The 13851-nt window shown below is 37.9% G+C and overlaps 1 protein-coding gene across 1 annotated transcript; it reads right to left on the bottom strand.

Annotated features, from left to right (window-relative positions):
* Positions 1-1940: 1940 nt before the first annotated feature.
* On the bottom strand, positions 1941-2538 carry LOC149051653 (diuretic hormone receptor-like). The gene is made up of 2 exons (XM_089186451.1): positions 2394-2538; positions 1941-2282 (listed from the first exon to the last, which is right to left on the bottom strand). Exons 1-2 carry the CDS (start codon positions 2515-2517, stop codon positions 2200-2202), a joined length of 207 nt encoding a protein of 68 aa, XP_089042577.1. The 5' UTR covers positions 2518-2538; the 3' UTR covers positions 1941-2199.
* Between the last annotated feature and the right edge of the window lie 11313 nt (positions 2539-13851).

The following is a 13851-nucleotide window of genomic DNA, read 5'->3' as shown; positions in this document are numbered from 1 at the left end:
CCATATGAACTAGCTAGTTCATCATGTAAGTCCTGTCCCTGCGAGCATGACTTAAAGTATTAATGACACAGTGAAGAGATAGTGGGTTCGTTACTTTCCGTCATTGTCATTAGAGGGTGAAAGTTCGACTGAACTGGTTGCAGTGGCCACAGAACCCTTGAAAAGTACATCAAAGGTTGGGATGGGCTCTTCATAAGAGAGGTTAGAGTGAACGGCTTTCGCAAAACGTCAGGCAGTACTTGAAACAGAAATTTAATATCGGATGAGACACTGGCAGAAACCAAACCCAGAGAAAGTAGCAAAGGATATGCGAACTGCATGCACAATAGATGGAGAGAGAATGTTCGATAGAACAGAGTGGTTATCCAACATACAGATTCAGGGTTTCTTCTCGAGATTGTGCCTTAAACAGCGATCTAAATACAACAAGAATCGGATGATGCCACCGACGCAGACGACCACTTGATAGAAGCATCCGCGTCTGATGTAGACGAAGGGTGTTTGAGAGAGGCGAGGAACACAGTAATGGATGAGATAGATTGAAACATCCAATCATGTTTGATATCTATGATATGTGCTCGTTGGCAAGAGAAGCAAGGTTGTCTAGTCTCAAAGTCAAGATGCTAAGAGACATACACGAACATTTTGAGCTCGCATTCAAAACGCAAGATACAAATGCAGCACCTCTTGCAAAAATGGAGGAATGGATTTCGGAGTGCAGTTGTTATGCAATCTGGTTATGACGTCCACCCGTTATGCGAATGCGAATCTTTTTTTACAAGAACTCTTCAAACTTATGAACAGAGACTGTTTTGCAGACAGATGTGGCGACCAAATATAATTTTTTCCCATTCAGCTAGAAATCCGAGAAAGCGCTGCTTTATTTAGACGTGAGAAGTATTCAGGACAATTACACGATGGAATTACGTGACAGAGTCACTGGTCACGGTGTATTTCAGTGTGTGCTGTTATCGCCGGTTACGCCAAATAGAATCCTGTAGTTTGGTTTTGAAATGTTCATGCAGGTTTGAATAGCGTAAGCCATCAGAACTCAAATATGAAATAACAGAAGCCAAATTTTTAAAAAAGAGTTTGCGAGCGCTAATCAAATTATGATATTCGATACGTTGTTGTTGACGTCTTTCGTCACGAGATAATAAAATTTGTCAAATCTTGGCCTTTTAAAATGCTTAAAGTATTAATCGGTGTGGTTTTAAAGCTCTGTCCTACTTTATTTTCTACTTAAAATGGTTAAAATCTAAGATTTATTGAGCTACTCACATAAAACGGTCGGAGTTTGCTCAATGAACTAATTTGCATAATCGGCTGTTACGCTTGCAATATCGCTAAAAGTTCGAAGTCACCTCGGCGAAGAAAATCAATAAGTGCAAGATGTTTTTATATTTTTCTGCAGCCAAACATCTTAATGGCAGAAATCAAGCGGAGTTTTTAATGGTCTGGCCTGGACTTGAGCAATATCAATCGAGAAAGAAAGAGTACTTTTAACCAATTTCAGAAAGCTGTCCAACGAGTGTTTTTAAATAAATTACGACGAGCTTCTGAATAAACGAATATAAAAATTGAAATGCATTTTATACACCTTGTATATCACACACTTTAAGAATACAAAATATTTTTTGTTGCATGCGGTGTGATACGAGGACCGGGCTATTCAACTTTTGAAATTTTCAATGTCGCAAGAGGTCAAAAAAGGACCTTTTGCAGCTTTGACTTTTGAGAGTTCTAAAAATTTTATTTTGAGGTATTTCCAGAAACTAATGTGGTTTTATTTACTTGTTACCAAAGATAGTTTATTGGGCAAAGTCTGAGGGAAAACTTTTTTCCGATGCGAAATGCTCTGGACCGCTCTTACAGAGATCGCCTCTTAATTCCTTTTTTAAAGATCAGAGAAAAAAATCTTTAGCAGCATGTAGTCCAGGTATACCAATCACAATTACCAGCACTAATCATAAACTCACAACTTCAATGAAAGCCACAAAAGCGACGAATATCCAGATCAGGTTGTCAGACGAGGAAAGCCAGCAACTAAACTCGAAGAGGTGAGAGACACGAAAGAAACACAAATTGTCAGCAAATGAAATGATACCTGTCTCAAAATATATGAAAAAACAAAACAAAGAATTAAATGCAACGAATTAAAAGGAGAAGAACAAGAAGAAATCGTCGAAGTTTTTCTTACTATTTATCACTCGTATAGCTTCGTAACCCTTCTTTTCCAGCAGCGATGCCAAGTGACATGGCCACCATGATCACTGGAAGACCTACCCATAAAGAAAGGAAGGAAATCAAAACATTTTACTGCATGACAACACCAGATTTGGCGATCCGAAAGCATGGTTACAGTTACCAGTGCTTTAAAATAATAAACTCACCCCATGAGGTGACGTGATACATGTACATCTTGGTGTTAATGTTGTAAACTTTCACAACGAAGAAGTAGAGATAAATTCCCTCAATCAGCATCCAACAGAAAGCGGCCATCAAGAAATACTGCATCAGAGCTGCTATTGTAACACAGACATCCTGTGGAAAGAAAGAGTTTTCGTATAATTCCCGTGGTGTTCCTTTCGACAAGATATATACGTTGCAAAGAGTAAAATCATTCTATGGATAGAAGGAGAGGCCACTGACTTTGTTTTCTGTGGCGTTCATTCCGGCGAGGAAGATGATCTGTCCAACTCCAAGAGACGTAGAAACACTCAGACGAATTTGAGAAAGAGGTTGACGAACATCTCTGGTGAATTAATAGTAAAAACAAGGAGAATGAATGAGACAAAAGCAACAAAAATAACAGTAACACAGTGAAGACAACAAGAACAGCAAAGGAAAAAAAAAGTCAGCAAATTGTTGTAGAAAGGACAAAAAAGGAAAAAATTCATAAACCGTGAAACCATAAGCTGTTCAGAAACTCTTGATGAGGCGTGAAATGAAGTTTAAGTTTGTGAAGTATTCGACATGCATGTTCTCATTTGCATAGAGACTTGTATTGAGATCTCTTTTCTCACCAGCATAGTTGAGGAGAGTTAAGAATCGACCTAATTAATATTCAGGTACACTACTTACGTGAGGCAAGAATAAAGTATTAATGTTAAAAGTATCCCGACGATGGAAAGGCTCAGTCCCACGTAAGTGATAGTTTTCAGAATTTTTTCGTCCTCCTCGGTGAGCTGTGTCAAAAAAGAAAGAGATAAAGAAAATGAAAGGAAAACATTAAGTTACTTAATTAAGCCCATAAAATTATTGGGTAAGACAAAAATTATTTGATTGCCTTTGTGCTGCCGTCGTAGTCCATAAAGAGGGCAAAATGCGTCAAATGATTGCAACTGCAAACTGTTTCTTCGGAGTTGCTTTTTGATGTAATCACATGGCATCCTTCCTCTGAAAAGCTGTCACACATGACAAAAAGTAAGTTAACGAGGCGCACAAAATTATTTCTTGTCTGGGTAAGAGGTAATGTTTTATAATTTTTCGCTGCTTTTCCTCCATTGAAGTCTTAGTTGGGACAACATTTCAATCAGACTTCTCCTCCTCTCTTTCACGAAAGTGTTAACCTGCACAAAAGTATCTGACTGAGAAAGTATATTCATTCTCCTCCGTACTTAATTTAATTGAGGAGGAATATATACTTTACAATGGTGTTTTGTAGTTTTTTTACCTTTCGCTTAAGCCACTCCAAAAGATACAACGCTTCTCTGCTGTCAAGACCTGAAAATAGATTTTATCGCGTGAGAATAAATCAAATCAACGCTCTGCAACTAATTTTCATGTTACCTTCAGGTTTTTGAACTTAAGGATGACATTTTCTCGCAATTTCTCTGGCTTGGGGTCCATAGTTACGGCCATTATCCTAGAGTTGAGATACCTATGAAGGAAATTGTATCTGAAAATGGACCAGAACCAAGGAAGCAATGTTACATACTTTTGGTAGATTTAAGCAAGGTGGAATGGTCAGCGACGAGCAGGGAGCCTTTGTATGTTCAGTTTAGTTGAACTTAGATCTTATGTGTTATCGTGTGATGTGTTTTGGGGGTAAACGAAGTGGAGTAATATGAAAATAACGTCACCTTTGATTGTCTGTTTCACTCGTGATGGCTTGATCTGTCAGAAGTAGTTCATGCAGATTCTTGTACACAAATGCAACTACCAATGATCCTTAAAAACCCCAAAGAATCAAATTAAAAAAACCTCACAAAATTGAGATTTTCATCAGGCTCTGAGGTATGTGAAATTGGAAGGAAGGCGAATGATTAAAGAAAATAGACTGTGTACACATTTTATGAGGCTTTATTTCAATACAGAAATTTCGATTGGAGAGACCAAGGTAATGAAAAGTTGTAAAGTTAACACGCTGGTTAATACGAACCATTGTCCTCAAAATTTGAAGAAGCGATATCGATTCTCGCTTGTCATGGTTGTTCCTCAAAGTGTAAGTCACTCGCATTCTGGCGATAGACTTTTTGAATGACCAAAACTGTCCAAAGAAAAAACAGTCAATGACAAATGAAAGCACTTACGGTGAAATTTACAATATCACATATACACGAACTTACGTTTTGAGGTGTACCCAAAATATGTCATAATCTTATTGAATGGAAGGGTATTTTTTGTATCTTATTTGCCCTTCAACGACTATTCGACAATTTCAACCATTTTAAAACTTTTTTTCAATGTAAAACTGATTAAAAGTGAGTAGTGCTGCACTGACCCCAATTGTGAAAACTCACTTCATTCCTCAAACCGTTTGGTCGGAGAACTATAAAGTTCATTAGGGAGTTTTTAGGAGTACAGATAAAAATCTTGCATTTACAAGTATATGCATCGCAGTCGATAGGCAAATTTTGAGCTCAGTGTATAGTATGAAGTATGCGGAAAGTATTTGTAAGATTTGACAATTTCAGTTAGTAAAGTGTTACTCACCAGTCTATTATTTAAGAAAAGTTTCAATAAACAGAGCGAGAAGAAGGGTTTCACAATTTGAAAGATTCTGATTTTCTATTGTTGATTGTTCAAGAATACCTTGAATTTCGTTCTTCACCGCAAAAAATCAAAGTATTAAACAAATTGAAAGAACAGATGAATCGATGACATTCAACGATAACATTTCATGTAGGTTGGGCTTATAACAACCCATTCGGTCAGTCAGCAAGTCAGTACAAAACAGAGGAATATACTTTGAAACTAAACAGGTTTAGAGGTCGAAATCTCACCCATTGTTCGGGAAATGATCATTACTGAAGGTCTCATTTCACTCAGGTGTCACCTGCCATAATTAAGAGCAAATTTTTCGACGGCCTCTGCCACCTCAAAGATGGATTTTCTCAGTATTTTAACCTCTTCAATGCTGGTCTTGTTTTTTGTGACGTTCTTGATTTTTAAGGTGCAATCTTCAAACACAGTTACAGCCTCCTACAATTACATAAAATATCTCCAGGTCATTAACCAGTTAGTCTCAACAATTCATATAAAGAATGCGGAAAAAGTCTAGTAGGAGGCCCCAAATGGTGTCCAGGGTATTCATTGGCTAGAGAACACTTTTAGGAGCCTGGATTATTTTGTAAGCCTCATCATTTTCACCTCATATGGCTTAGTGGCTGTTTATCCATAGAGGTCAGATATTTACTTTTTATGGTCTAACGACATACATCCAAGTTAAAAAAAGTTATGAAAATTACATACTTCTATGGGAGCTCTTCCGGTAATATTTATTCTGCCAAATTTTGAAACATAATCCTTTGCCTGGAATAAAAATGTCTGTCACATTTGTAAACAGAGAAGATCCTGAAAATGAACATGCATAAAAACACTAAATGACTATTTAGGAAACATACCAGCAGCTGAACTGACGATAGCGACGGCGACGGCGACGGCGATGGCGAGGTTGTAAGTGATGAATCTTAAAAGAAAATGTTAATCAAGACTACCTCATACTAAAAAAAATGCCTTAGTAATACATTGTAAGGGCAAGAATGCCGACTTTAAGCGGCGTAAGGAAATGGCCGCTATGAAATTTAAAAATTCCTGCACTCGATTTTTGATTGGTTAGGCAGAACACTCTAATTGTTTTCTTTGCACTATTTTGGTCTTTCGCACACGACTTGAAAGATCAATGTTCAGATAGGGCTACACGATGTTTTTCGAAAAATTGATGCAAAAATATTAGTAAATGAAATAATAGTGAAAAAAAACATTCCTTAATCAGTGGTTAAACATATAATATGAGTACACATTTGCCCACTTTTTGTCGTAACAGCTCGCCTCCATGGGGATTGGAAAATAACCCGTAAATCGCAAAATTTGCGCGTGTATTAATTGTCAAACCACCGAATATGACGTATTCATTTCTTATTTCGTCTCGAACTGTTTCCGATTTACTGCCCTTTTTTAAATTCTTTTAGCCTAACCGAGATCGTCTTTGTGGAAAATATTTGATTCAGCGTTTTTATTTGAATAATTTGATGGATTTGTTAATTAAGGCATAACGAGAGAAAATGATCAGGAAGCTCCTTGTCCAGGCTTTGAAATATGTCAGTTGTGAGAGGATTCACATAAAAGCAAGTATCTATCTGATCTTCTGTTGTAATGACCACTAGAAACTTCTTTGCTTGAATTTAAGTTTACAGGTTAAAAAACTACTGTGCATGTTTTCAGTCAAGCAAACAGAAACGCACAACGCAAAGTGAAACTCGAATTGTTTAGTAATTATAACAACCTTAGTGAAAAGTAAGTGAAAACGTGACACTAGCCTTCTACCGTATTTAGTTTTCGTGTTACAACGGTTTTTTTTAAGCCGTAACACTCTAAGAAATTTGATATGTGAGGGAAGGGTCGCACTTGGGACAAGTTTTCCAAATTACGAAACCTGTCGTCGAAGGAAATTTCCAAGTGCGGCTCTAATTTTTGGAATTAAAAAAAAGATTAATTTCAAATGGTAGAAAAACATCAAAAGCACCTTAGTGCTTGGGTGGGGCAGGCAGATTTGAAAAGAGTCAAGTTAAACAAAAGAAATCACAGCGGTGACTGTCAACGCTTGTAAGTGAACCTTGAAGAAAAAAAGAGAACTTTCTAAATCTGGATGGTCGACAGTTATATTATGGAAAATCTCATCCACAGGACGCGTATCTTTTCTTCCGAACTGTGAACATGAGCTCTAGTTTCGAGTCTACTTCAGTTCTCATTGTGTGAAAACACTGGCAATTTCCTCTCACTGGTGCGACTCTACTCCTTTCGGTTGCGATTACGTACTTCCGTGGTATTTTATCTCAGAAAAGTAGAACAGTTTTCCCAGGTGCGATTCAAGGCAAACGTTTGAAAATAAATAAAGAAATTAATGATGGTGACATAAATACATCACAGGACAATTAGATTTTTGGATTAACCACAGCAAAGCCGTATGCTTTGGGGTGATAGTCATGTTTTGCTTAATTAAACGATTGTTGTAGAACCACTAACTTGTACACGAAACGCATCGTTTAATCTTTCAATTCACATATTGCCTTCCGATTACTAAACATGAAAAGCATCATACTCTTTTATAGAGAGCTTCGGTCGCAAGTTAGATTGATTAGGCACTCACCAGTTTTTTTTCTCTGCAGGTTCGCGTGCACTTTATCTTGTTGCATTCTCTATAACACTCAACATCTTCACAATAGCAGGTCTTTTTGGTAAAAAAATGCTGTTCGCCGATTGTAAGGTTAAATTTTGTAGCCTTGCACGTCTTAAAAATGATATTCCCTTTGTGTCCCGTTTTAATGCATTGATATACCAATGGGCTATACGTCTGACTACAATACTTTCCGCAGTCCTCGGACATGCGGTTTTGCCCACTCTTGCAAAAGGTTACGGAACAATTAAGATTGCATTTGCCATCAGTGAAATTGCAATTCTGCATCCATCTCTTCTTGCCATATTCTAATGTGCAAGATATTTCAACGTAGTCTTGATAATTGATCTGGGAAGAGTTTTCCCCAATAGCTGAAAAAGATGCAAGACAATATTTCAATAGATTGGTCCTGGTTTTCAATTATTATAACGAAGCTCGATAGTAAACGTCAGGAAAGTCGCTGTGGATCAAAAAATTTGGGTCATCTTGCGTATCGAACGCGTTCGTCGCGCGACCGAGTCCAGACCTCCCTCTTTTTTCGCTCTGCCGCTACTATTGCGTTGTCAACTATCGCACTCCGGCTGATTCACGAGATAAACGTCTAGACAGGCTTATGTTTCAAAAAAATATAATAATGGTAGGAATTGGTCCATGCTGAGCAGCAATACCATGATATTCAACAATAACTCAAGCATTTGTTTATACCTTTGTCCATTAATTAACCAAAGTAAATTTCCTTCACGTTTGGGAAACAAAAGAAAAACCGGGTTGCTCGCACGCATTTAACACTTACACCTGAACATATATAGCTGTCTCTCCTATGGCGTGATGAACCTTTCCCTACGCGCCCTTGTTTTTACAGTGTAGTATATAGATTTAATGTGGTCTTACTTTTTGGTGTTTCACAAATATATGGCAAAGTCGAAACATTTTTGCCGGCAGCGTCTTGACTTGCAAGGTGGCCCTGTTGCTCATTCTTGGCTAACATGCCCTTACTTCTGCCCCAACTTGATTCTCCCAATTTACAAGTAGTCAGTGGTCTTCCACTCACCCAGATCCAACTCCCATTCTCTTTTACCAAACCGATGTGCCACCGGTGTTCAGTGCGGTTTTGAATCTTATCATTAATAAAGTCCCATTCTTCTTCGGTTTCAATGGAAACTAAATCACCACCAAGGTGGTCCTTGCAAGTCCTTCTGCTCTCGTCCCATGTTTTATGCGTGAGATTAAACTTATAGCAGGAACTTTCAAAACAAGCATGTTCGCTGTCTGTCGATTACAGGAGAGACTCCATAAAATAGCATTTGAAAACGAATTCTTGAAAGCATGAGATCAATGTAGTCACTTTACTTCATATGTTTTTACGTATATGTATATAGTAGAATATAGAGACATTTTAATTAAGTGTCTGTGTCTCGTATATGTGTTATGAACCTTTCACTAGTTCAAAATAAGCTCGTTATCTCGTCTTAAAGTATAATTTCAAACCTTTTTCATCTTAGTAACCCTCATTAACCTTGGTGGCGGTTCTATAGTTTAAGATGCAGCTTTGTTCCATGTCAGTTCAACGACTTATCAATGTAACAGAATCACAACCTCCCCCTTTTTGGGCCAAATTTTATTTTAGCTCACACTTACATACCAAAAGTAATCACAGCCCTACCTGCTCTCACGGATTGCATCATCAAAGTCTGGATAGCTGAAGTACGAATGTAAAAAATAAATTTAGTTTCTTACTTTCACTGAAATATACTTTTCATATCATCAGAGTCACCTATTTGTATCGCAATTGCCGAAGTTGGAGGAGGCACACGTCTACAGAGTATTTCTTTGACGCATTCAATTTATTGATTAAAATGACTGAAGTTGTCTGTTATTCGTGGTTATCTATGGAAATTCACATTGAGAAAGGCACGACAATAAACTGATGAGAATTTCTAGTCGTGTTTCTCTCCACTTCTTGAGCGCTTTAGCCACTTCCTAACTGCTTTACTACAGAACAGCGCACATTCAAGGCTTCCCTACTTGTTTTGTAATACCGAGTCCGTTAAATTCCCCACGCGTTATTTTCAATTTTCAAAACAGAAATAGACTTCATAGGGAACAACAGTGCCGTCAACTTGCTCTATACTCTCATAAAGCACGCTGAAATAAGCCAATCACAATCCTTGTTAGAATGGTTCAAATAATCTGACTGGTTGAACTAGTTTAAAGCCATTAAAAATGTTAGGCCATCAAAGTTCACAAGCTGCAATGATTCACAAACTAAAATACCTCGGGAGGTTGAGTTTGACACGCCTAAGGTTCTTCAGTCCTCAGGCACAGTCTGAAGTTGAAATATTTGGTGAAATCCGGCCGAATTGTGACTCACTAAAACACCAAAATTTTTACATATGACAATTAGAAAACGAACTGCTTAAGGCATCCGTTTTGTTAATGAACCGACGACAGCCGAAATCACAGGAACATAAAGATTGCTCGGGACAGAGCCGTAAAACTCGGCTGCTGTGACTTCCACTCAACGCAACCAAAAGGATATCAAAGCAAGCTCTTATTCTTTCCCTCGAAGGGCGGCTAATGTTATTTCTGAGGCTTGCTTCACTGCAATGACCGGAGAACGCTATGATGAGCAAGCTGCAATGAACCTAAGAATGGTCGTGGTCGCTCTGATACCATCATAATTTATGATGAATTTTGACAGTTATGCCACTGACTACTTTTGTTATGTCAGTTATGTTTTGTAGAAAAGGTTGTGGTTATTCATCGTGGTGAATAACAATAAAAGCTAAGGTTTTCGTTTGTCTCACGATGTAGTCACGTGTGATGTAGATCGCGACGTTTCGACTGCATACTGCTAGTCTTCTTTAGGCGATGAGGTCGACTGGTCATGCGTGATCTTATAAAGCATGATGCTCTGCCGTGATTAGTTGTTTTTCAACAGCTCTGATTGGTGCATTTCGATCCTTGCTGATCAGTGATTTGCTACCTCGGCGGTCCGCTGTCACACGGCTCTCCTGTTGTTGTGTTTTTTGATCATAGGCATCCACGCTTCTGGAATTTCTATTCCACTATCCCTGTTGATGTTGTTAGGGTGAAGTCTTATGTGAATTGCCTCTTTGACCCTGCGCGTGTAGTAATAAGGGCCACGATCAATAAACTTTACTTCGTTCCAGAGTGGCTTGTGTCCGTTGTTGTGGGAATGCTCTGAAACGGCGGAGGTCTCGGTACGGGCGAGTCGAATGTCTCGATCGATCGCAGGGTCAAGGAGACAATTCACATAAGACTTCACCCTAACAACATCAACAGGGATAGTGGAATAGAAATTCCAGAAGTGTGGATGCCCACGATCAAAAAATAAACCAAAGAAAGCGCGCGTTATTTCCGAACTTTAATAGAGATTTGCCTTGTTAGCCGCGATGCGGTAGTGGTTCTATTTTTTGTGTACAAATTGACAATTTTTAATTCCTAATTTACTACATGTGACAGGAAGGGACACTTCAATTATAACCCAATTTTAATTCATTGCATTCGGTGTCAAACAAAAGATATCACTGTAGCGCCTATCTATTATGAGAGCATCAGAATGTTAGGCCAAAATTTGACTGTTTGTGTAGGTGTGTGTCATTGGATACGAATGAATATCAATTTGCTTTTAATAGTTATAATTATATAATTTTTAACATATCTTAAATGCTTGTTACTTTCTCGTCCGTTTTTTTCTTAACTGTCATATTCATATGTTAATTTTTGTAAGTAAGAAGGACTAAAAAAAAAAAAAACCTGGTGAGGTCGAACCCTTGTTCCTTTTTGTCACCAATTTTTTGTTGGAACTCAAAAAAACTTTTCATTAAATATGAATGATTGTACGTAGCTTTAACTAATCAGCTTCTACTGATCATCGTTTTATCGATCTAAATAGATGTAAATGATGTTTCAGCGTTAAAAAAGAATGGAAGTAGTCCACCAAGTTATTAATTTGCCTCAAAGTCAGAATAAAAACATGAGTCAGATGTTTTAGGCAGGTAGATGAAAAAACACATGTACCACTCCAATTATATCCAAACTCCGAGTTAAACTGTTGTTAAATTTTGCATCTGTTTAAACTTATTCGAATTCTGGTTGAACCAAGTTATAACGTTCGCTCGCCAGAAGAAAAAGTTACAAAAAAATTATTGAAAGAGGACGGTTTCATAAGTCGTTTAGCGCGAAAGACAGGATAATAGCAAAAATATTTTGTCGCGTGATCCTAATTGATGCTGTTTGACACACCGCCATGACGCCTAAATTAAAAATTACAATGACTGCCACACGAATGTGCCATTCTGGCTTACTTTTTTCCAATTATTTTGCATCGAACAGAAAGTAGATAAACACCCGGCCCCAGTTGATCAAAGGATGAATAAATTTATCCACAGGATAAGCTTATCCGGTATATAAGAAGACTATCCATTGGATAGTTATCCAGCGGATAAAAAGTTGTTGCATAAAGCACGGATAGCAAAGCGTTCAGGCAGTTGCCATGGTGATAACTGCGAAAATGTTGCAAGAACTGCATACCACTTTATGGTAGAACTGCTAACAGAAACTTATGAATTAAAGGGTTCATACATTTTGTACAAATTATATGCAGCAACGGTATATTGTATTGCTTCTTGTCCAAAACGATACCTGGATCTCAATTCAGAGTCAGTGTAAGACTCTAAGGGATCGAGCTGGCAGTGGAAAATTCTTCTCTTTCTACGACTTTGATTGTCGGGCAAGTTACACCGGAGAAGATGTAACTGTCGAGCGGCCATTTTATAATTTTTTTTCCGGTGGATAAATATATGTTATTTGCCGGCTGGGAGGTCCGTATGGTGAAAAACTGTGACCGAGGTCTTGAAAATACTGCCCGAGGCCGTAGGCCGAGGGCAGCATTTTCAAGACCGAGGTCACGGTTTTTCACCATACGGACCGACCCTTAGCCGGTAAATAACATATTTATTGTTTTTAAACTTGACGAAATTCTTTCCGAAAGAACCCGAATGATTTATGGCCGTAAATACGGCAAGATCTTCCATAAACTGAACAATTTTTGAGTGAGTAAATGGTAGTTAAAATAGAGGTGATGCAAATTTAAGAGAGATGCCTCAGCGAAACATTTTCATTTCCGTAACGATAAAGGTGATTTAAAAGGCTTCCAAACAAACTTTGAAACATTATTTTTACAAGTATCTGTCACAATCTGACACCTGTCAATTAGAGAGCGCGCAAGAAAAAAAAAAGCGAAGGAACATTTGAAAACCAACAGAACTAGTTTGGCAAGGACTGTCACGACAATGTTTTCTTCAAAATCAGTTAATGATCTAACGGAAAGTATTATTCACTCTCATCGACGATTCATTCATGTACGAAGATTTACCTCTGTTCATTAAGTAAACGGCGAGGAAAGTAATTGTGAGTAAATTCAATCTTTTTATTTTGAAGCTGTGGGAGTTTGCTCGTTTGTTTGCTGTAATGGCGTGTTTAACTCTGATCTTTCCTTCACAAAAACTAAATTCGAACGGCACACTCCAACGAGACACAAGGGAATGTAATGCGGCCTTTTCTCAAAAAATTCCTTCATTTTCTGTTGTGCAATTTAAGGTACAAATGTCCAAATTGAACGGAATTGGAAAGACTCACCAGGAGCGTATATTTGTTGTAGAACTTAAATTAAAACTTCGCTCGCTCTTTCACTATGAACAAATTGCTCGAGAAAATTCAGATATTAAATGAATGAAAGTTCCATCGTTCAGTTTAACTGTAACCAAATACCTCATGTTCCAACTTTCTGGGTACTTTTTGTGAACGATTAAAATTAATTGCAGAAGGTTTTTAGGCCGCTTGTCAACCAACGTAATGACACTATTGTTTATACAAATTCATTCTGAAACCAATATTATTCTGTCAACCAAAGTGATTTGATAGAGAGAAAAGAGAGGATTCATAAGTTATTTATCGGCTTGAGGTAGTGACCGACGTGTTTGCTTAAAAATACTGCCCAGCCCGCAAACGAGGTATATTTATGAAAAATGACAACGAAAGTTAGGATGTACTCGGCGACTCACGAAAGCGTTACCGTGGCCCGTGGGCAGAGATAGGAAAATACTGACCGGGTAAAGAACCAATCAGATTGCAAGATTCGTTACCGTGCCCTCTAAAAAAACAATAAAAATGTTTATTGTTTCTTTAGAGGGCACGGTAACGAA

This window comes from Pocillopora damicornis, chromosome 1 (assembly GCF_964200805.1).
Source record: "Pocillopora damicornis chromosome 1, jaPocDami1.2, whole genome shotgun sequence".
Lineage (NCBI taxonomy): Eukaryota > Metazoa > Cnidaria > Anthozoa > Scleractinia > Pocilloporidae > Pocillopora > Pocillopora damicornis.
This window is presented reverse-complemented; position numbering and strand designations above follow the sequence as displayed.